The sequence below is a fragment of the Pongo abelii genome, chromosome 18 (genome assembly GCF_028885655.2).
Source record: "Pongo abelii isolate AG06213 chromosome 18, NHGRI_mPonAbe1-v2.0_pri, whole genome shotgun sequence".
NCBI classification, from domain to species: Eukaryota; Metazoa; Chordata; class Mammalia; order Primates; family Hominidae; genus Pongo; species Pongo abelii.
Window position 1 is genome coordinate 55,657,577 of NC_072003.2, and position 25,127 is coordinate 55,682,703.

Here is a 25,127-nt window from a genome sequence, read left to right on the forward strand (position 1 = left end):
AGTTCTGAAGGTCAATTATGGGAAGATAGTATCAGATAAATGAAAAAAGCAAGATATAACTATCTTTATCAAACTAATACATGATAAAAAATATGTAAAATGTGAAATAGCAAACAACCAAATATAATCTAAATAACCCATTATGGGATGTGGTTTATTAAATCATGGTACAGCTATCCGATGACATTTTTATCCTGAAAGTATTAAAATGGCTTAGAAGAACTGATGCTAGCATAGGAAAATGTTCATAATACATTAGTTTTAAAAAAAAAAAACTATATGTCTAAAATATGATCTCAATTTATGAATGTATGTACTCAAATACATAAAAATCAGTTAAATACAAAATACATAAAAATACAAAATACATAAATACAAAATACATAATACAAAAAATACATTAAAAGAAGCAGTTAAATACAAAAAAAATACAAGCATGAGGAAAAAAATTAAAATTTAAAAAAGAAGATAAAAAATCTTAACAGTTATCTTTGGCCATTTGTTTGTCCCCTTTTTGAGGGGGGAGGGAGGCTTTTTTTTGAGACGGAGTGTCACCCTGTCGCCCAGGATAGAGTACAGTGGCGTGATCTCGGCTCACTGCAACCTCCATTTCCCAGGTTCAAGCAATTCTCTGCCTCAGCCTCCCCAGTAGCTGGGATTACAGGCGTGAGCCACCGCGTCCAGCCGAGGCTCTTTTTTAAAAAAAAGAATTACATACTTTCTTTAAAAAGTATGTTTTCAAAGTTTCTTTCAAAAAGTAGACTTAGAAATGTGCCATGTCTAGCCCAATAATTTTAAAATGCTACTTGCTAGGCTTATAATTTAAATAAATTGCCCACCAACTATTTTAATTCTCACCATTATTAGATCACTGAAGGGCCAACCAATGAAGCAGATCTACGACACTGTAACTTCTAACATACCAAAGTAAAATGTAAACAATGATGGTAGTAGGAATGTAGGAATTAAGTATAAAGACTTTTTTTAATTACAAAGATGGAAAATGTATAAATCTGTGAAGTAGCTAACACTGCAGGAATTCCCATTACCACCTACAAAGTAACTGCTAAATATTTAAAGCCATAGAAACTATGGGGAAAGGCAGCTCCTTAATTTCATGCTAAAAGAATAATCTATCGACTTGGTCAGCAGAGTTAACTAAGTCTCCCAGGACAGCAAACACCTCCTGAGTTAGGCACCAGCCAAAGCAGTTCCATGGCACTGCCCCACACCCAGTGGCAAAAAGAGGGAGGTTTTGCAGCCACATTCATTTTTAGTCTTTTAAGTAGTCCATCCACATCTTATTTCTAAAGTTTCATTTTTTAATGATGAAACCATTACTGTTCCTGATTCTGAAAGGCTTGCCCTCTGTTAGAGCTCCTTCTGAGGAAACTTACCAACATGTGAATATGGTGCATGAGGTCCAGGGACAGGAGAGTGAGCTCCATGACGAAGTCTGTGTAATAGACATACGTCCCCTTTCCTTCCCACGTCCCTTCGTGGTTGAGGTCCCAGAGGTGAATTACGTATCTGTAATGAAGAGAGAAAACACCTTAGTAATTTACTGTTACAACTGAATTTGGTTTAACCATGTTGTAATTTAGTCCAATTTTTATATATTTCATACCTGCTACATCTTAAAATCAACTGTATGAGTAGGCCTCCATCACTTCCCTCCCCAATTTCACTCACCGTAAAATCACATGAGCAGTCCTCACTGTCACAAGAAGAGACTATAAAAAAGGATATTTTCTTTTTAGTAAAATGTAGCATTGCTCAGGCCAAACTTTTTATAAAATGATAAAAGACAAACATTTCTCAGTTCAATTAAAAAGCAGATTGTTCAAGTTTACCTATTATTTTATTTTCTCTGCTTCAAATTTCTGTAAAATATTTTTATGACCTAGAAACCCAACTTTTAGTGAGGAAAAGTCCTGTTAATATCCATCAATTCTATTTCACACAGCATTAAGTCACTATCACTGATTACTTAGAAGGGTGATGCTGTAATTCCAAGTATAGTTCAGGTACTGCTATCCTAGACACGAGGACCTGCTCTCTCCCTAGTGCTTTGTGCACTCCCTTTGTCCACCAGCAGAAAAAAGAATGACAGCAATCAAAAGCAAAATAAGGCCAGCCACATCACACCTTTAATCCCAGCACTTTGGGAGACCGAGGCAGGAGGATTGCTCAAGCTTAGGAGTTCAAAACCAGCCTGGGTAACATGGTGAAACCCCATCTCTACAAAAAATACAAAAATTAGGTGGGCATGTGGCACATGCCGGTAGTCCCAGCTACTTGGGAGGCTGAGGTGGGAGGATGGATTGAGCCTGGGAGGTGGAAGCTGCAGTAAGCAGAGATTGCACCACAGCACTCCAGCCTGGGTGACAGAGCCGGACCCCAGACCCTGTCAGAGGGGAAGGGGAAGGGGAAGGGGATGGGGAAGAAGTAGAAGTGGAAGGGGAAGGGGAAAGGGAAGGGGAAGGGGAAGGGGAGAGGAGAGGAGAGGAGAAGAGAGGAGAGAGACAAAATAAGCCTCTCATGGCTTTTTTTTTTTTTTTTTTGTAGAGACAAGGTCTTGCTATGTTGGCTAGCCTGGTCTCGAAGAGTATTTTTTTATTATAAAAATTGACGGCCAGGTACAGTGGCTCACACCTGTAATCCCAGCACTTTGGGAGGTCGAGGCAGGCCGACTGCTTGATCTCAGGAGTTCAGGACCAGCCTGGTAACATGGCAAAACCCCATCTCTACCAAAAAATCAAAAATTAGCCAGGCATGGTGGTTCATGCCTGTGGTCCCAGCTACTAAGAAGACTGAAATGAGAGGATCACTTGAGCCCACAAGATGGAAGCTGCAGTAAGCCAAGATCACACCACTGCACTCCAGCCCGGGCAACAGAATGACACCTTGTCTCAAAAAAAAAAAAAAAAAAATTTTTTCATTACGAAAAAAAGTCCTCTTAATCTAGTAGAATAAAACTATTACATTATTTATGTTTTAGATGAAATTCCCATTTGTAAGTGAAAAATATTTTACAGGAGAGAGAAACACTATGAATATAAGAAATGATTTAGTTTAAAATATCAAATCTGTAATATGATAAATTATCTTAAAAGAATAAACAGTAACAAGCTAAAATAAAAGTATATACTATAGTATGATCTGACAGGCCTAAGTTAAATGTGCTTATTTTTAGGTATATCCTTTTCAAAGTTTGGATAATATTATATTAGTTGAAAGTTAGAGAATCAAAAAAAGGCAAACGTAAGTATCATTCTAACTGTGCTTTGCAATAAAATATATCTAAAGCAAACAAGTCAGTGTAAATGGATTTTTCAACAGATTTTCTGTCAAGACGAAATACGGTTGTATATTTTTCATATACAGAAGTATTCACCTAAGATTACATATCCTTTTATATTAGGACTATTGTATTTTAATTACAATATTATAATATGATAATTAACATTATGTATTTAAATGTTCCTTTTCTAATTTTACTTAAACTACTAAATGTACTCAAAAATGAATGCTGTCAAACAGAAATAAACTTTAACTCTGCTCTACCAAATTCCCAATGAGTAGTTCAAATGTAGTAAGTGTTCTGATATTGGCCAATTAGCTTCAGTTTATCTAATATCTCATTTTTTAATTAATAATACTAATTATGGGTAAGATAAAAGTATTTTGCCTTTGGCCTGAAGAAAAAGCAAATATAGCCATTAAATATAAGGACATACAAAGAATTTTTATTTCTTTTTTTTTTGAGACAGAGTCTCACTCTGTCACGCAGGCTGGAGTGCAGTGGCGCAATGTCAGCTCACTGCAACCTCCGCCTCCCGGGTTCAAGCAATTCTCCCGCCTCAGCTTCCCAAGCAGGTGGGACTACAGACGTGCGTCACCACGCCCAACTAATTTTTTTTTGTATTTTTAGTAGAGACAGGGTTTCACCACATTGGCCAGGCTGGAGAATTTTTATTTCTACTGAACAGAAATTGGTATTTTCAGAAAGGTTTAAAAGAGTGAAAAATTTTTAAATCTTAAAATATTCATGAATAGACCAGATTTTTCCTTCAAAATGATGAGTACAGTTTATATATTCATTATTTTGTAAAATCTTTATATCCTATGTAAAGAAAGAATTACATAAAATACCACACAAAAGCATTCAGTACCAGTACCCAACACACAAAAAGGAACTAAAATGCCTGTTAAAATGAAAGACCAAATATCCACCTGTCATTTCATGGGGAAAATAACTTGTCAAACATCCAGCTTCCTTGAAAACAGACAGAAACACGATCTGAGCAAGTCCTGCGTCCAGTATCTCACCTCTGCAGCCATGAAAGCCAAGGTGTGCATTCCGTGGGTGTAGCCGGTGATGCAGCAGACGGCCGCCAGTCCACAGCAGGAAAGTAGCATGGCAACCAACAGGGACAGGACTCGACCGTGGCTGCTCATCGGTGTGGTGGGCGAGAAGGAAAGCTGAAATGCACACAGTAGGAAACTGCTCATTCTTCTTCATGGAAGTGTTAAACTTCACTGAGAAATTCAAGGTCAATCTTGGCTTCTCTGCTTAGGGTTCTGTGCTAAGCACAGAAAAGCATCCCATTACTATATGGTCCTATTCTCCAATAACCCAAATATGAGCACGAGCTGATATTTAGAGATTCTTGTCATTTAATTTACTGAATATAACAATATGCATTATATTTTTATCCCTTACTCTCAAAGATCCTCCTAGCACTGGGATTATAAACCTCTAGAAGCAATGTTCCGAGGGTATACAACTCTCTCCTCTCACCTTCAACAGGACTCAGGACAGTGACTGTTCTGTTGTGTTTCTTTCTCAATCTTGCTCTAGTCCTCCTCTCTGAAATTGGCATTCCCAGTCTATTAGGGCTAGGACAATTGAAATGCAATCCAGGCACAGATTTACCACTACTACAACGTGATGTCAGCATTATGCAAGGAGAGGCAACAGTCTGAAAAGAAGGCCTGGAGCTGCAACTCCTGAGGTCACAGGCAGAGATTAAAAAAAACAGTTTGGGAGGTTAGAAGCTCCTGTTTGTGACTTAAAATGAGGGTTGAATGTGAAAGAAATAAAGGCTTTGAGAGTGAGATTAACTCAAACCAAGGTGCAAGGTCCACGTGGACTGGGTAAAGACAGGGAAAAACAAGGCCCTGGAGTGGGTTTAACTGAGGGGCAGCACTGTAGGTGCACATTTATCTGGGACTCATGAGACTACTTCAGGTCACTAATGGGTTGGAGGTTCACTCATACAGCTATGATCTGAAACCAAGTGACAGATCTTGTACCAGACATAAAAGGATTCACTTCTGCAACGAAGGAAGCTGAGGGAGCTAATTCAGTCCTGGCCCGGGGTGGAAATAGTATAAACTACTCAGAAAGAAGAGCTCCACGAACCAGAGTAAGCTGGGAGAGACACAAGGAGACTAGAACAGAAAATATCTAGAAAAGACCAGATTTTATTGTTTATGTATCAAGGTTTCCTTGCACTGTGAACAAAACAGTCTGCACAGGTGAAGTAACCCCACGTGAGCAGTTAAGTAAACACTATGGGGTTGGGAAGAAAGCTCCCCAGGAGACAACGATTCTGCATCTCTTGGCTGCTGTAGAAAGTTATTCAAGAAACAGGCAATGGGGGCCTGATCTAGAAGTCTTCCCAGGAGAGCTACCCTGACCATGCCTGCTGTGGCTCATTCACATTACACAATTCAAAGCTGGCAAACGTGTGATTAAGCAAGCAAAAAGCCTGGCTAAAAACTCACGTATTCAAATCGATCCTTGCAGAGTTGAACCATCAGGTGCAGAAAGACAAGTCCGGCAAACCAGAGGCACCACATGACCACCTCTTCCACTGTCTGGACATTCAGCACACCAAAGATGAAAATGAACTTGTAGAAAATAAAATTCCAAAATTTGTCTTTGAGATGCTAAAAAAGAAAAATGTTTATGAAGGTGAGTACCATCACACCTACCCCATTTGAGGGAAGTTACCATAACAAAAGCTGACTTCTATGGAAGATATATTCTGCACTTGGCTTTCTAACACTTGTCCTTAAGAAAACAGAAAAAAAAAAAAAAAAAAGCAGCCATCTGAAGAATAGAGGTAAGACACCCAGAAAGTAATCTGTAAACTTTGGACTATAACCCTAAATCAATTATGGAATGTTAGCTATTCAAAGGATAGTGATATTAGTTTAGTAACTTATATATTAAGAAATAGGCCAGGCGCAGTGGCTCATATCTGTAATCCCACTACTTTTGGAGGCTGAGGCGGGTAGACAGCTTGAGCTCAAGAGTTTGAGATGAGCCTGGGCAACATGGTGAAACTCCGTCTCTACCAAAAAAAAAAATACAAAAATTAGCTGGGAATGGTGGTGCACACCTGTAGTCCCACCTACTCAGGAGGCTAAGGTGGGAGGATTGCTTGAGCCCAGGAGGTTGAGGCTACAGTGAGCCATCATCATGCCACTGCACTCCAGCCTGGGTGACAGAGCAAGACCTTCTTTCAAAAAAAAGAAAAAAATGCTTACATTTTTAATGCACAATGAAAAAGAATGGCAAGGGCTATCATTTTTACTACCTCTACCTTCCAGATTCTTACACAATAGGAAAGAATAGACTTTTTTAAAACAATTCTTCAAATTAAAAAATAACACAACCACTTGGCAGCCCATAATAAATGGGGCATAAAAAGTACAAAGAAAATGAAAAATGCTGCCTTAACATTTTTATGAATTTTCTTGTCTTTTCCCTATGTACAAAACACATTAATTTTTCTACAAGGCTTTCTTTCACCTGTCGTATTGTTAGAACCTTACCAATGTCAATGAATATTCTCTGAATATACCAATATACCGTTTCAATGGCTAAAGATGGACACTGAAACTGTTTTAAAATTTTTACCATGCAAAAAAAACATTATAATGAGGGCCGGGCATGGTGGCTCATGCACGAAATCCCAGCATTTTGGGAGGCCAGGGCAGGCGGATCACTTGAGCCCAGGAGTTCGAGACCAGCCTGGGTAACATGGCAAAATCCTGTCTCTACTAAAAATACAAAAATTAGCTGAGCATGGTGGCACAAGCCTGTAATCCCAGCTACTCGGGAGGCTGAGGCATGAGAATTGCTTGAACCTGGGAGGTCGAGGTTGCAGGGAGCCATGATCATGCCACTGCACTCCAGCCTGGGCAACAGAGCAAGACTCTGTCTCAAAAAAAAAAAAAAATTGTGATGAATATTTTTGTATGTATCTTTGTATGAGTTACTTCAGCACTGTCAAATCAAAAATTGCAAAGATTTTTATGGTTTATAGTAAAATCTACCTAACTTCCAAAGCAGTCCTGTAAGTGTACATTCTCATGGGCAGTGTGTATGCATATTTGCTTCACTGTACTCTTTTACACAGAGGGCTTCCAGTTTTAACAATCTTCACTAACCCTGAAATAGGAGAGCAATAAGGAGGGTCTAGTTCCCCCACATGTTAAAATAGACTATCAAGCCGTCTGGGGGGTCAGGGAGAACTGACTGAAGAGGATAAGAATGGAAGCATGATTCTAAATATTCTTTTTTTTTTTTTTTTTTTTTTTTAAAGAGACAGGGTCTCACTCTGTCATCCTGGCTGGAGTGCAGTGGCCCAGTAGTAGCTCACTGCAGCCCCAAACTCCTGCACTCAAGCGATCCTCCCACCTCAGCCTCCTGAGTAGCTGGGATTACAGGCACATGACATCATGCCCGGCTAATGTTTTTTATATTTTGCAGAGATGGGGCCTCCCTCTGTTGCCAAGGCTGGTCGCAAACTCCTGGGCTCAAGTGATCCCACCTTGGTCTCCCAAAAGAATGCTTTTATATGTAATTTGGAACCATGTAAATGTTTCACAAATTCAAAAAATAAACACAAAAAAGCAAAATGTACTACAAATTAATAACGTGACTCCTTAAAGATTTTGAGAACTTAAACACACTGTACTCTGACCGGACATCTTCTGTAGAGAACAAAATAAAGTGGAAAAAAATCACAGAGTATGCCCTAACTCTATCCACCAAAAGGGCAGAGACACCCTAGTAGCAATGAGCACACTCAGCCAGTATACAACTTGGCTTCTAAATATCATTGCCCAATTACGTGAACTAGGAATCGTTGGTGAAATGTCTGTTTCCAGACCTGGTGCAGGGAAAGTACAAGGTGAACTTAGGACATTTTGTGCCCTGGTTTTGAATGACACTGCCATTTGGCTCTGCCATTTAGTTTCTGTGTGACCTTGGGAAAGTCACTTAACATCCCTGTGCTTTAGTTTCCTCATCCATACAATAGGTCTTATAATAACAGCATATACCTCATAGAATTGTTGGGGGAATTATACATAATATATGTGAAATGGTTAGACAAGTGCCATACTAGGCACTAAGCACTTAAAAAAACATCAAAAAGCTTCCTTGCTCTAAACCTCCACTTAACATTTTAATCATTTTAGATATTCGATGTCTTTGCATCTAGCATTACTCTATTTCTAGAACTTTAAGCACCCACAGAGCAAACCCATGTCAATCCTAGAGATTTCTAACTCAAAATGGTTTCTAATTGATGCTACTGGATGACATTAAACATAAAATAAACCAACACAGAACAGCAGGGAAGATGCGATCGATGCTGAAAAAAACGAAAGTGGAGCTGAATAAGAAATATACTCATTATAATTACCTCTGGATCTAGTTAAAAAATCTCTAAAATACTCCAAGGTTATACTTTCTATAAATTTCAACCTGATAGAACTAACCTTTTAGGGAAAAGAAAATATATAATGCCCACTGGTGCTAGATCAATCCACCAAGCCTGCCTGGCCTGACCAATTTCTGGTCCACAAATAAAAAATTTGAAGAAAAACTTGAAGAAGTATCAAAAGAAGCATTTAAGCCAGTAGAAGTGGCTCACACCTATAATTCCAGCACTTTGGGAGGCTGAGGCGGGCGGACTGCTTGAACTCAACAGTTCGAGACCAACCTAGGCAGCATGGTGAAATTCTGTCTTTACAAATACCAAAACAATTAGCCGGGTGTGACACATGCCTGTAGTCTCAGGTACTCAGGAGGCTGAGATGGGAGGAGACTGCTGGAGCCCAGGAGGTTGAGACTGCAGTGAGCAGAGATCGCACCACTGCACTCCAGCCTGGGTGACAGAGCAAGACACTGTCTCAAAAGAAAAAAAAAACAAAAAGGCAGCATTTACAACCTATCTGGGAGACCTCTAGAGTCGATACTGGAGAAAGTGCTGAAAATGAAAAATCTCTGAGAATACAAAATAGTCCTGTTCACAACAGCATCCAAGGGCTCAACCACCAAGTAATACATGTCAGCTCTAAACTAGGACTTCAGCTGATTTTATAAAAGGAAATTTGGGTTGAAAAAGGTAGGTAAGGAGAGAATGGAACACTCTGAACATAAAGTAAAGCTGCTGTTGTGCTTTTCATATAGTAGGTTCCTGTGTTTTATCACTGAGATAAGACAGAATAAAACACAATTTTGTTCTTATGTTGTGATTTTGAAGGCCAGTTCTAAATTCTTACTTTAAAACATACCATGCCGGGCACAGTGGCTCACGCCTGTAATCCCAGCACTTTGGGAGGCCAAGGCAGGCGGATCACCTGAGGTCAGGAGTTTGAGACCAGCCCAGCCAACGTGGCGAAATCCTGTCTCTACTAAAAACACATAAATTAGCTGTGGTGCACACCTGTATTCCCAGCTACTTGGGAGGTTGAAGCAGGAGAAGTGCTTGAACCCGGGAGGCAGAGGTTGCAGTAAGCTGAGATTGCGCCACTGAACTGCAGCCTGGGTGACAGAGCAAGACTCCGTCTCAAAAAAAAAAAAAAATTATTCTACACCCTACCCACTCAAATCCTCAGGGAACTGCCAATCTATACAGTATGCTTGTGGCATAATTCTTCATTGAAAGCATCCCCTGCCCATTCTGAGTCACTTTCCAATGTCAGACAATCTCACCCAACCTAATTTTATGCTTTTAGAACAACGATTCTTAATTCACCTTCCCACAGAGAAAATTATCTTGGTAAATTCTTTTGGAAGAGAACCCACATTCTACAGAGTGACATTTATGACCATTCAAAATAAAACAAATCTAGGCTTTTTAAAAAACGACATTCCTAAAAGTCAAGAAGAAAAACAGCTATAAAAAACAATATTGGGACAACTTGGCTACACTGAATATGGACTGTGGATTAGACAAAGTATTTTTTCAATGTTAAATTTCCTAATTTTAATCACTGTGCTGTAAAAATGCCTTTGCTCTTAGAAAATACAAACTGAAGTATTTAGGGGTAAAGGGGTAATGATGTCCACAACTTACTCTCAAATGAATCAGAAAAAAAGTATGTATAAATAAAAAGTGAAGATTAAAGCAAATGGAACAAAATATTAACAACTGGTGAATCTGGATAATAAAGGGTATATAGGAGTTTTCTGTAGTATTCATGGAACTTTTCCACACATATGAAATCATAATACAAAGTTTAAAAAAAAAATCTAGTCACAAGAATCCATCCTTGCAGTGTAGACTTACCTGTCTCTCACTCACTCGAAGAGGGCCAAACACAATACACTGGATGAGCTTAGCCACCAACATCAAAACACAGCAAGCAGTATTTACTAGAACCTGTAAACAAATCAGAGAAAGGAAGTTTATTTCTTCCTGCTGAAAAATAAAAGCAGCTCTAAAAATCTCATATTAGGAATTCAGCCATCATTTCCAGTGACTGAGCCTTTCTGGTTCTCTCCCAATGCAAGATAAGTAATATCTGAAAAGGCACACTGTTCTGGGGAGGGGGTGTTAGGGATGAGGACTGGAAAGAGAGGCACCAGCTCACCAGCTAAGTCACAGTTCTTGTCCCAATACGCACCCTCCAGCAGGCCACCTTATCTTTCATCCTTAACTGAATTGTGTGTATACTTTGTACCGTATGTGCAAAACTACATGAACCTTGTAAACTGCAGGTCCTTCCCAAGTACCTCATTTCCGACATTATTTTGTTAGCCTTGAAGAAAACTGTTCTAGAAACTGAAGTTACCATGAATAGTAAAACCCAGCACCCAGAGATTCTGCCCTGCCAAACAAATAGGAGGTAGGGGTAGGAGTGTGGATGGTCACAAAAAAGTCTCATCATAAGGAACTAATAACAAAAATATATATATACAGAGAGAATATTTTAACATTTATTGGAATGGAAAAATCTTTCAACCAAAAGATAAATGTTCTCCATGCTTGGTGTTGGCTTTGAAGAAAAGGTTCTGTGGCACTGCAGCGGGATGGAATGGGTTAAACAGCAGGAAAAGAAAACCCCCGAGAGGGGCTAAGAGATGAAAGGCAACCTGGGGATACCAATGCAAAACCAAGGCCTTCTTCAACAGTCTATGAGAAAACTTGAAAACAAAACAAAACAAAACAAAACAAAACCCTAAATGATGAATATCCTTACACCTAAACACCACATCTTAATGCTTACAAAATGGAAGAGTTAGCTGTCCCCAACCCAGAGATTAGTGTGGGATATCACATTACTCTGAATGACTCCAAAAAGCCAAAAGGACCTTGATAAAAACAGTACAGATGACTTGTTGAGAGCAAATGAAAAGGAACTCCAATTCAATGTAAAGTTGCTTCTGCCTCTGATTCACTACGTTTACCATATTACCCTTGACAAGTCATTCTTCCCCCTACTTTTAAAAGCAAATGATAATTTTAAAGAAGAAAGGGGATAGAGGAGAGTAATTTAAGAAAGCAAGATCCCTGAGATCACCTCAGGGTCTGTTTAGTACCTCAGCCATCCCTCCTTTGGGAGAACACTTAAGGGCAGCCCTGATTCATTACAAATGATTAAATTTAGTTCTATTCTGTCTGCCTAATGGGCCAAGGAAGTATGTAATATATTTTTAAAGGACTGAAACAAAAATAGTTCTGCTAAAGAAATAAACTTTTGGTACTTAAATCCTTCAAACAACCAGGAACAAAAGCCCAAACTAGTTGCCCCAAATATCCTAATTTGTGTAACAGGCCTATTTAAAATGGTCCAGATCACCAGGAGCGTGGTGGCTCACACTTGTAATCCTGGCACTCTGGGAGACCAAGGTGGGAGGACTGCTTGAGGCCAGGAGTTTGAGACTAGCCTGGGCAACACAGCAAAACCTTGCCCCTACTGAAAAATATATAAAATTTTTTAAAAAGAAAAAACAATTCAGGTAACTTGAAATGTTCATTTTTAAGGTGATGAAATAGATGCTAAAAAGACTCACCTTCATTGTGATCTAACCAATCTCAGCCACATTAACTAAGAGAAATGTCATAAGACAAAACCACAACCCCTCATGTCACATCCCCCAGCCAAACATGCCCCAGCTTTATTACGACGCAATTTCTTAAAATAATTCTTCCCGTTTTTACATGTAGTCAGTCATATGAATTTAAAAAATAAATGCAACACATTTAGCACTTGTTTGAGGCATGTGGGAAATCAGAAAAATGAGGGAGCTCTGAACCCTAAACTCGAAGAGCTTTTAGAATCTACAAGAGATAGAATATGGTAAGCAATTTAACAGAAGGCCAAGCAGGCTACTATGAGAGTAATGATGGAGAAAAAAAAACAAATTGAGAGTCACTTAAACATTTCTCTATTCAAAACAGCACTGTCACACACATCTTAAGTTATCAAACAAAAAATAAAGTATTATTTACTATTTCTCAAACTCTTTAAATAAAAGTCTATTTATTTATTTTTTTTCTGACAGTCTCACTCTGTTGCCCAAACTGAAGCACAATGGTGCAATCTCCGCTCACTGCAACCTCGGCCTTCCAGGTTCAAGCTGTTCTCCTGCATCAGCCTCCCAAGTAGCTGGGATTACAGGTGTGAGCTACCACACTAATTTCTGTATTTTTTTGTAGAGACATGGTTTCACCATGCTGCCCGGGCTGGTCTTGAACTCCTGGGCTCAAGTGATCCGTCTGCCTCAGCCTCCCAAAGTACTGGGATTACAGGCATGAGCCACTGTGCCCAGCCTAAATAAGTCTTTGAATTCAAATAAGGTATAAAAAATGTGTATCTTTAATTTATCCAACAAAAGGTAAAAGTCTCTTATAATCCCATCACCCATAGAACAACCATTTCCTATTTTAATTTAAATGAAGATTTGAAAATTAACATGGCTAAGCAGGAAAGAAAAAAAAGCTTGAGTATACTGATACTAAAAAGGGAATTTATGTAAAAAGGAGATAAGCTGCTGTGAACTTTGTAACCAAAGCTACAAAGGATTGAAAGCAATCATTAAGATTATAAACAAAGTTTTTTAAAACACCTTAATGATTATTAACAACTATTCCATGTCTATTTATAGAAAAATGCCTTAATTATAATGATTATATGTTAATTACAAATACTGACCGGGCACAGTAGCTCACACCTATAATCCCAGCACTTTGGGAGGCCAAGGTGGGGGGATTGCTTGAACTCAGGAGTTCAACACCAGCCTGGCCAACATAGTGAAAACCCATCTCCACAAAATACACAAAAATTAGCCGGGTGGGGTAGTGTGCACCTGTTGTCCCAGCTACTGAGGAGGCTGAGGTGGGAGGATCTCTTGAGCCCAGGAGGTCAAGGCTGCAGGGAACCGTGATTGCACCACTGCATTGCTCCAACCTGAACAACAGAGTGAGGCCTTGTCTCAAATACATAAATAAATAATATTGTGTCATACATATAACTTCTCAACTTCAGTTAACAAAGGCTTGAAAAATTGTAAATACAATTGAGCAACCCTAATGCAAAAATCCAAAATCTGAAATGCTCCAAAATCCAAAACTTTCTGAGCACCAACATGGCGCCACAAGTGGAAAATTCCACACCTGACCTCATGTGATGAGTCGCAGTCAAAATGCAGACTTACAAGTTTCCTCAGTGTCCCTAAGGGAAAAATGAAACTACCTTCAGGGTATGTTTACGAACGAGATGTATATGAAACAGAGGAATTTCATGTTTACATTTGGGTCCCATCCCCAAAATATTTCATTATGTATATGCAAATATTCCAAAATCCAGGAAAAAAATCCCAAATCCAAAACTTCGGGTCCCAAGCATTTTGGATAAAGTATTCTCAGCCTATACTGAAAGAAACATAACTGGAGCATTCCTCATTTAAAAGCACTGGCTCATGTCTATAATCCCAGTACTTTGGAAGGCCAAGGGGGGTGGGTTGCTTGACTCCAGGGGTTCGAGACCAGACTGAGCAACATGACGAAACCCCATCTCTACTAAAAACACAAAAAATGTAGCCAGGCGTGGTGGTGTGTGCCTGTAGTCCCAGCTACTCGGGAGGCTAAGGTGGGAGAATCACCCTAGACACAGGGAGGTCGAGGCTGCAATGAGCCCAAATCGCACCACTGTACTCTAGCCTGGGCAGTCGGAGTGAGACTCTGATTCAAAAAAAGAAAAAAAAAAAAAAACTGCTTAAAAAAGTAAACTAAAATAAATAAAATAAATCCCTGAATCAGGCGCAGTGGAACATGCCTGTAATCCCAGCACTTTGGGAGGCGGCCGAGGGAGAATCACGACGTCAGGAGTTCGAGACCAGCCTGACCAACATGGTGCAACCCCATCTCTACTAAAAATACAAAAATTAGCCAGGGGTGGTAGTGCTCTCCTGTAATCACAGCTACTCGGGAGGCTGACGCAGGAGAATCGCTTGAACTCGGGAGGCGGAGGTTGCAGTGAGCCAAGATCATGCCACTGCACTCCAGCCTAGGTGACAGAGTGAGACTCCATCTCAAAAAAAAAAAAAAAAAAAAAAAAGGCCGGGAACGGTGGCTCACACCTGTAATCCCAGCACTTTGGGAGGCCGAGGCAGGCGGATCACGAGGTCAGAGGTCAGGAGATCGAGACCATCCTGGTTAACTCAGTCAAACTCCATCTCTACTAAAAATACAAAAAATTATCCAGGCACGTGGTGGGCGCCTGTAGTCCCAGCTACTCAGGAGGCTGAGGCAGGAGAATGGAGTGAACCTAGGAGGCGGAGCTTGCAGTGAACCGAGATCATGCCACTGCACTCCAGCCTGGGCAACAGAGCAAGACTCCGTCTCAAAAAAAAAAAGGAAATATGTGCACACGCGTTTGTATAATATGTAGGTGTGAACTGTCAAGGACTTGATCAATTTGGATATTTCTTAGTCTCCTACTTCACAACAGTACTTACTACAAGAATTTGATAATTGCCATTTCTGGAAGAGAGAAGCAGGTAACAGGGAGAGAGAGAGATCTACTTTTCACTGCATGTCACTTCTGTATCCCTTAACTTTTTTTTTTTTTTTTTTTTTTTAATTTTAGACAGAGTCTCACTCTGTCGCCCAGGCTGGACTGCAGCAGCGCGTTCTTGGCTCACTGCAACTTCCACCTCCCAGGTTCAAGCGATTCTCCTGCCTCAGCTTCCCAAGTAGCTGGGATTACAGGCACCTGCCACCATGCCTGGCTAATTTTTGTATTTTTAGTAGAGATGGGTTTCACCATGTTGGCCAGGCTGGTCTCAATCTCCTGACCTCAGGTGATCCTCCCGCCTCGGCTTCCCAAAGTGCTGAGATTACAGGCGTAAGCCACCATGCCAGGCCTGTACCCCTTAACTTTTGTACCCTGAGCATAGATTATCTATTTTTTAAAATTTTTTTAAAGTTTAGAATCTACTAAACTAACCTGACTAATTCTGCAATTCCACATTATTTTTCTCACCATATGATGACAAACTGATGAGTAACAAACCAAAACAAGTTCTCCTGTTACAGCACAGTATTTCAACTACGGCCAGGCGTGGTGGCTCATGCCTGTAATCTCAGCACTTCGGGGGGCCAAGGTGGGTGGATCACCTGAGGTCAGCAGTTCAAGACCAGCCTGGCCAACATGGTGAAATCCCGTCTCTACTAAAAATACAAAAAATTAGCTGGGCATGGTGGCGCACGCCTGTAGTCTCAGCTACTTGGGTGGCTGAGGCAGGAGAATTGCTTGAACCCAGGAGGCGGAGATTGCAGTGAGCCAAGATCGTGCCATTGCACTCCAGCCTGGGCAACAGAGAAAGACTCTGACTCAAAAAAAAAAAAAAAAATTCAACTATATTAAAACACTTCAGAATGTTTCTCATAGCTATAGTGCTGTCAAAGCTTCAAGTCATTTTTTAAAAACTCACCAAATGCCTTTTTTTTCCAGTCTACACAAAATAAAAACAAGTTTTACTTGTCCCCGTTCAGAGTGTAGCAGGTCAGGCAGCAGCAATCCCAGCAACCCTGACTTACTCAAGGCTCAAAGTTAATTCCCTTCGCTCCAAGGCCTGGCAGGAAAATGTCCCTTCCAGAATGGTTCTACTCTTCCACTGGAGAAAACAGAAACTAAATTACAAAATAGTTAGGGCTGCCTGGGAGAAAAAGAGAGGAAGGTGCATTTATCACCATGTAACCCTACAGGTGTTTTTGACCCTGTAAAATGTTGGCCACCAACAGGGGCTTATTTATGAGCTTGCAAAGACATGGGATTAAACTACCAGGAACCTATTCCAAGACATGGTCAATCTGGATATTTCTTAAGACTCCTGCCTACACCAGCACCACTCCCCTGCGCCCCCTACCATTTGGTGGTTTCCTCCCTTTAAGGACAATTCACGTATTGTTACCTCTCTGCAGGCTCCCAGAAACAAACACATAATACAAACATGCACACACTCCCCCTCATCACATAGATGATGACTGTGTTCCTCCTTTAACAAGACTAGGGAAATAGACGAGAGTACGCATGCAAAGCATACCTAGGAGGTGATCAAATAGCAGTCTCCTTCTCCCTGACCCGGAAGACATTCCTTTTATTTTTAATTTATCTAGGCTCACATCCAATTATTCACAAGTTTAGTCTTTTTTCCTTCAGCCGCCCCAACATTTCTGGAGCTAACATTTTTCCCTCATATACCCTGAAATAGTCAACTCATAAAGACTAAAACCTAGGAAGTCACTTTCAGCTCTTAATTTTGTTTTGTTTTGAGACCAGAGTCTCACTCTGGCCCAAACTGCAGTGCAGTGGCACAATCACAGCTCACTGTAACCTTGAGCTTCTGGGTTCAAGCAATCCTCCTGCCTCAGCCTCCCAAGCAGCTAGGACTACAGCACAGGCCACTACACTTAATTTGCATAATTAAGTCAGAACCTTGACAGTAGTTTCGTATTTCTATTTCTCCATTTACATGTCTTGCTCTTAGAATTTTAGAAGCAGGTATTTTATATTTTTAAAGGGTTGTAAAACAAATAAGGAAGTTGCAGAGCCTAAAATATTCACCATCTGAGAGCACTTTAGAGAAAAATTGGCTGACTCCTATTTTAAAAAGCCTATTTTCACATAATTATAATGGTGACTAATTTTTTTTTTTTTTTTTTTGGTAGAGCAGCGGGTCTCACTATGTTGCCCAGACTCCTGGGCAGCTCCTGGGCAACTCCTGGCCTCAAGCAATCCTCCCACCTCCTGCCTCAGCCTCCGCCTCTCAAACTGCTGAGACTGCTGTGTGAGCCACTGAACTCAGCCCTTAAGTTTTATAATAATATGAAAATAGGCTCTTTAAAATAGGATTCAGCCAAGTTTTCTCTAAAGTGCTCTCAGATAGTGAATATTTTAGGCTCTGCAACTTCCTTAATTTATTTAATTTGTTTTACAACCCTTTAAAAATATAAAAACCATTCTTAGCTGTTAAGACAAAAACAGGCCTAGTCAAATAGGCCACGAGTTTGCCAATCCCTGTTCTAAATGGTCAATTCACTTTTATCCACTTTTGTTTGTGGTCATTTTTCCCCTTGAGAGTTCTATTTAAATGATATTATTTGCATAATTAAGTCAGAACCTTGACATTAGTTTCATATTTCTATTTCTCCATTCACATATCTTGCTCTTAGAATTTTAGAAGCAGATATTTAAGAAAGCAGAAAAGGGAACTAATAAAAGTAATGAGTAAGAATTAAAAAATGAAAAAGCCAAAACACCTGAACAATCCAAAACCATGCTAGAATGGACCAAGAGGTAGCTGAATGGAAGCGTTATCTGAGCAATGTAAAATAGCCCAGAAATGAGTAACAAAATAAAAACTCATCTGAAATGAAACTTTAGGATGGAAGTTTTAGAAAGACAAGGGGAAACAAATGCTCAGGTCAAACTCACATATTTGTTAGTGTAAAAACCCTGAAGTCTCCTCCCAAATCCTTTCTCAATGTCATGCCTGAGGGCCACCTGGAGAGGCCCCCTTGGGAGGAGGAAGTTTTAGGTCACTAGATCTCCCATCCTCTTCCCACTCTACATAAATCTATCTTCCACACTGCTCCCAGACTATCTTCTAAAAGAAATCATGACAGCACCCCCACTCCTCCATGCCCCACCCCCACTTAAGCCCCATCAATGGCTTCTCTCACTCCACAAAATACTGCCCACACTTGGTAGAGCAATCAAGGTAAAGGTTACACGACATCACTCTAGCCTCTTCCTAGGTCAGTTTTTCAACCACTAGTGTTCCTCGAATCACCTAGGGCATTCATTAAAATGAAGATTCCAAGGCTCCACCCTTCTCTCTGAAATAGATCCCCAGGGAAACTACATTTTACAAGTACCCCAAATGACCACATACCAGGCTGCCAGAGGTCTACACTTTGAGAAAGAAACCTTCAAGGGGGTTGCTCACCTCCTCGTCTCACAGCAGAGCCACCTGCCCCACCTCCTTCACCCCCGGTCTCCTCTTCACCTTCTCAACCTCCCTCTTAAATCAGAAGATTCAACAGACTTTTAATTTAACAGCCCAGCTTCCGGACCACCCTGCCTGTGCCTAGCACTGTCCTCCCCACGCCAGACCGAGCTCCACATGCTGGTTTCTCTATCTGGAATACCCATTGCTGCTGGTTGAGACCCTTCCCACCTTCCAAGCTGGTTCAAACACCACCTTCCATGAACCCTTCCCTGGGCACAATTCCTTTCTTTTTCCTCCAAACTCTGCTTCATTTTATTTATCTATTATCCCCTATAAAATTTTGCCACATTACTGAGGGTAGGGGAAAGTGTTGTTCACAGATATGCCCTCCAGAGTGCCCAAAATAACACCTTCAAAAGGTTTTAAATTGTGTTTGTTCATGAAAAAATCTCCTGTGATGCTATCAGACCGATATTATTCTAAACTGTGCTCTACAAAGATAAATTTTAGGAATTCCAAGATGTTAAACAATATCTAGCAGGATTTGCACTGGCAGAAGGATCAGTCTTTGTTTTGTCTTGTTTGGCCTTGGCAGGCAGTGTTTGTGAAAAAGTTGAATTTGAATTCAATAGAACTAGGGGAGGGCGCAAGGAGGATCCAGTTGACAAAGGCACCACCACATAGGGTATTCACTCAACAATCTTAATCTGTCCCACCACTGGGGAAGGCTTTTGAGATGGTCACTTCTACTCAGCTGCTAAAGCAGAAACTACATATACACTGAGTGATGAGACAAACAGTGAGCCCATGGAGGGTCTGAGAAACCAAAGCAGGCCAAAGTAAACACGTGGAGAGCCCAGAGGAAAGATGGAAGAAAAACAGCACTAGGATCAACTGAGAAATGAAAATATCATCAGCAGAGAGTAAGAAGTGATAAACTTGCCAGAGGTAAGACCTCTACTGAAAATGCTGGAAGAAAAGTTAATTTCCTAAAAAGTAATCATCATCACAGAAAAATCAACAGCTTTTATGTAATGTTTTCTGAAGAGGTATTAACCTTAGAATCTGAACACGGCTTTTATCAAAATAAAGTCCTGCGGGGGGATCTCCATTAAACAATACCAGTGTTATTATATAAATAAGGGTTCCTTCTCAAAGGCTTATTTATATCTTAGACTTAAAAAATATCAAAGACTACATTATAATCTTAACATATGGCAAAAACACTCTCCACATCACTTTGTTTACCTGCTAACTCAAATGCAAAAACAGATTTGAAACTAAGCAAGAGATGTGAGTTGAGTTCTTTCGCTTCTCCCTTCTTTAGGACTGTAAAGTTCAGCTTTACACAGCAGTAGACAAACAGGAACTTCACCCTTCACTGCCTTCTACTAAACTCTCCATCAGAAGGACCAGGAGACTTAATCTACAGCCCAGAGTCCATAAATCCCACCGCTTCCTGATGAAGCACAGTGGGACTAATTATAACAAATGAGTTGCATATCATACTATCAACTTGGAATATTAATCTCTCAGTCATTTACAGCCTACTTTCAACCCCAAATGGGAACTTGCAAGGAGACAAGATCCAAGAAGCCATATTAAATCCAAGTGAGACTTTAAATCCTGGAGAAACTTTTCTGATCACTGCGAGATTTACGTAAGTAATGAAGGCCAAGATGAAAGCAAAATTCTCTAGCCAAAATACCGTTGAGCTGCTCAGTCTGAAATTATCTGTTCTAATGAACGAAACCAGCATGTGTGCCTTATCAATGCTGCTTATCTCGCAGGGGCAGACAACCTGGAAACTGTGTTAGAATAGATCCTCAAATAAGAAACATTCAGTTAAAATGATGGGCTGCTTCTTGACACTGCGAATGTTTTGCTGCGTTCAGACATCAAACGAAAATTGTCATGGATCATCAGGTAAAGGCAGCAGAAAAGGAAGCACAGTTTGTCTGTTGTTTGTTTCATTAAACAGCTCCCAAAGGGGACAATCGAATACTAAGCGGCAAAAAAGTTGTGGGAGACGGCCTCTCTCCAACGGGAATGTCCAAAGACACCTGAGTGCCGAAAATTCCCCCATACTCAACGTCTGAATTCTCCCCTCTGCCCTCTCCTCTTCGTCGGAAGAAAACCCGCTAACAATTCCATGCTTGACCAAGTGGGAAAAGCTTTCAACTTCCCTCCACTTTGTCCAACCCTCGGGATAACGCACTCCCAGATCCCGACCTCCCCTTGAACCTGCCCTTTGAGATCTTCTAGTTTCTCCCGAGGGTCCCTCAGAAAACCCAGCCCCTTCCTCCCCACTGCCCCTTAACCACTTCCCCTGCCCCGGGCCCCGTCCGCGCCCCAGCGCAGACCCTCACCCACCGCCTCCCCGACCCCCTTCCCGGAGCCCCGAACGCTGCCCTGCCCCTCGGGGCCTCCTCCTCGCAACCCCACGCGATGTTCCTCCCGCCCACGGCCCCCTCCCCCTCCCCGCGCCTCACCACTCTCCCTCGGCAGCGCTCCTCCGGGCAAGGCCGCGCCCCGCAGGCGCTCGCCCTCGGGGGTCCCTAGCGGAGGGGCCCCTTGGCCCACCACGCCCCCGCGGATAAAGGGTGACGCAGCGGACCCCGCCCCTGCCCCGCGGGCCCAGCCGCCTCGCTCACCCACACGAAGAGGCTGTCTGAGAGCAGGTACTGGGCCACGTCGCGGGCCCGGGGTCCCCCGGCGCTCGGCCGGGCGGGCGCCGGCGGCTCAGGCTGCAGCGAGGCCGTTAGCTGGTCCGGCTCGCCGGGGCCGGCCTCGGGCTGGCTGAGAGCGCGGTAGGCGCTGATGATGGTGCCCAGCAGGGCCAGGCCGCTGAGGCCCGTGTAGGTGCGGAGGCTGGGCCAGGGGAAGCGCTCGAGGAAGAGCAGCGGCATGGCGGCAGCGGCGACCTCTGGCCCCCAGGCTTCCCCGCGCTGCGGCCGGACCTCTGCGGCGGCCTCGCGAACGGCGCCCACGGGCTCTGGCGTCGCTGCAGCTGCGGCCACCGCCGCTGCGCCGGGCCGGGCCGGGCCGCTCCTGGCTGCTGGCGCCGCTCCGCCCCGCGCTGCTCCCGCTGCTGCTCCCGCTGCTGCCCCTGCCGGCGCGGAAGAGCCTCGGCGGGCTCGGGGCAGGCCGCCGCCCCCAGCGGGACGCTGGCGGGACGGGCGCAGGGGCGCGGCCTTCGTCCCCCGCCCCCGGCGGTCGCGCCGCCGCCTAGCGGACGTAGGCCCGGGCCTCAGGCCCCGGGGGCCGGCACCCAGCATCATCCGCCGCCCGCACCACGGCTCGGCTGGGCCCGCGGACATAGAGGGCACCTGCTCCGGACGCGGCGCAGGCGTTACTCGGACCAGCAAGCGCTGACAGGCGGGCAGGGCCTCAGGGCGCGGGGGACCCTGGCCACTTGCCCCCCCCCCCCCACCCCATTAACCCTCTGAAGAGGTTACCCCCGAGCACTCCTAGGGGCCGCGCAGCTTCCCTGGTGCCCGAAACCCCAGAAGAAAGAATATTTAACAGTCTTTCAAGTTTCTGCTGTTTGCTAGTAGCCTCCAGCAGAAACTAAAAAATGAACCTGATTTAGCGGGAAATAAAAATGTGTTCCCTCATACGCCAGAAGTGAGAATGTCAAATGGTGCAGCTATCTTGGAAAATAATCTGTCCTTTCCTTAAAGTCAAACAAGAGTGACCATTTGACCCAGTAATTCCACTCCTCTAAGAGAAGTGGAAACATACCTCCACACAAAACTTGTACACAAATGTTGATAACATTCTAACAACCAAGATGGGAACAACGCTAATGTCCGTCAAGCGATGAGTGGATAAATGTGATATATCCATAAAATGTACTATTCGGCCATAAAAATGAACTACTGATACATGCTACAATAGGGACGAACCTTAAACACGTGCTAAGTCAAAGAAGACAGCCACAAAGGTCCACGTGTTGTGTGATTCCATTGATATGAAATGTCCGCAATAGGCAAGTACATATACAGACACAGAAAGTTGATTAATGGTTGCTTAGAGATGGGAGGAAGAGGGGAGTAGGGGGTGATAAAGGGTGCAGGTTTCTTTTAAGAGACAGGGTCTGTGGCCCAGGCTAGAGTACAGTGGCATGAGCATGGCTCACTGCATCCTCCACCTCCTGGGCTCAAGAAATCCTCCTGCTTCAGTCTCTCCAGTAGCTGGGATTACAGGCGTATGCCACCACACCTGGCTAATTTTTAATTTTTGGTAGAGACAGCGTCTTGCTATATTGTCCAGACCAGTCTGTGGCTCCTGAGCTCAAGTGATCCTCCCACCTTGGCTTCACAAAGTGCAGGGATTACAGGCGTGAGTCACTGGCTGGGATAGGTTTGTTTTCAAAGTAATGAAAATGTAAAACTGAGGTGATGATTGCACAACTCTGAATTGAAAAATCATTGTACACTTTAAATAGTTCTATCTCAATATGTGAATTGTATCTCAATAAGCTGTTCCCAAAGGAAAAAAATGTTACCTTGGGAGTTTTATTCCTTTTGCATCCTCAGGGCCTGTAATAGTTCTCAGCCCAGAGTAGGTGCTCTGTAAATATTTGTAGGATTTTCCAAACTTTCTAAAGAAAAGGACCAAATTATCTTTCAAAGTCTTTTTTCATGCCTAATATTCTAAAAGTCTATTAACTAGAAAACAAAAGATCTCTCAGGCTTACCATTGCACTTTGGAAATTTTAGAAACATCTTGTTAAAGGGTCTTTGATGAACGTTTGACTTTACCAGGACAGGGAAAGGCCTTACCTTTGCACACGTGCATTTTTTTTTTAATACAAGGTCTGTATGAATACTAGACTTGAATTCACTTTGGTTCTCTTTCCACAGCCATGCAATTAAAATGCTAAACTTTAACATTTATCAGTAAAATAAAGGAAAGCTTCATTTTGAAAAAATATTGTAATTTTCCAGGGGAAGTGTTCTACTTTACAGGTCAAGATCTGAGCCACCATAACTTTTAAACCACTAACTGGCAATCTTTATTCAATCCTAGCCACTGTAGTTCTAAACTTTCACAAATCAAATTTGTCCTGTCACCCTTAGAAACAGGCTGCTGTTAACAGATCTGCCCTTATTAAACTTTTAGAAGCTTGAACTTTCTGAAACTTCACATGAATGGGGGAAGTTAACCGAAAAGAACGTAAATGGTTTGTGTTTGGATCTTTTACTAGAATTAGTAATTTTTCTACCATTACTTTTTCCTTTCCCACTCCAAGACACACTCCAAGAAGGTACTTTGCACACCCTTGTTCTCAAGAAAGGACATTTTGGCAATAACCAAACAAGCCTTCTTAACCAATATTTCTAGTTGTTGGTAACTGCATCTTACTCCATGAGAGGACCAGGGGAGGAGGCAGGACCCAAAAGGGATGAATGCTTAATGTGCCTGGGGAGACTAGATCAACATACAGGCTACCTGTCAGCTGTGTCCCAAGCCCCAAGTGTGGCAGACAGGTGACAGCATCAGACTTTGAGAGGCTGGTCCTGCTTGGACAAGAATCAAGAGTCCATGATGAAAGCTAGAGGTCCCCCGTCACCACAACCTTGATTTCAGAATACCACTATGCCTTCTAGATTTGAGACTTCAAATAGGTCCTTAATTTCCATTATGACTGATAGACTGAATTTCCTGCCATCTTTGTGGGATGGTGGTTCTGACTTGGTTTGATTTAAAAGGAATAAAATAATTATTTCAAACAAATCAGTTTGTGTGGAGTAAGATTCACACCTAGATACAATGCTATTTTCATTTTTAAAATATCTGAAGTCCTTTCATATTCATGACCTCATTCACCATCATGTGAGACAGGTTGGGTGGCTTTGTTGTTGCTTAAGATTCTCAGAATCCTAGAAGCTGAACTTCACTATCTAATCCAGTAGCTTTAAATGTATTGCCATGGCATGCTAGTGTTTCATCAGCTGGACCAATGTTCCACAGCTAAATCTAGCAGAGAGAAAAATAACCAACTCTTCAAGTTTTTAGAGGAAAAACTAAATTAATGGATATATTTCCATTTGTAGCTTTCATATTTATTTTTCATAGATCTTTGGTGCCTGCTATAAAATACACAAGTAGTAAAGTTTTCAGAAAAACCTTTCTATTTCTATCAGGTTTCATTCACACTTCTGTTCAGATATAAAGGCTGAGAAAAGGCTATAGTTTTATCAGACACACATATATTCCCATATTTTGGGTAAACTTTCTATTTAAGATGACATTGAATTACACAGTATTACATATGCAGCAGGCATGGTGTGTGTCATAGAACATTATGAATTCCAGGCAAGTTTGAGAAAAAAACTAAAGGAGTCAA

The 25,127-nt window shown here is 42.0% G+C and overlaps 1 protein-coding gene across 2 annotated transcripts in view; it reads right to left on the minus strand.

Annotated features, from left to right (window-relative positions):
- Positions 1-22,385, minus strand: part of AMFR (autocrine motility factor receptor) — a 63,306-nt gene extending 40,921 nt beyond the window's left edge. Inside the window, exons 1-6 of one of the 2 annotated variants that reach the window (XM_009250739.4) lie at positions 21,427-22,385; positions 10,602-10,694; positions 5,794-5,958; positions 4,333-4,485; positions 1,693-1,733; positions 1,398-1,530 (exon numbers count right to left, since the gene is read on the minus strand). In XM_009250739.4, coding sequence (XP_009249014.3) covers positions 1,398-1,530; positions 1,693-1,733; positions 4,333-4,485; positions 5,794-5,958; positions 10,602-10,694; positions 21,427-22,092 — 1,251 coding nt within the window. In that variant the 5' untranslated portion in view covers positions 22,093-22,385. Of the gene's footprint in view, positions 1-1,397; positions 1,531-1,692; positions 1,734-4,332; positions 4,486-5,793; positions 5,959-10,601; positions 10,695-21,264; positions 21,328-21,426 lie in introns of those variants that run through there. The other variant, XM_024233778.3, reaches the window with a different exon arrangement.
- Positions 22,386-25,127: the final 2,742 nt, after the last annotated feature.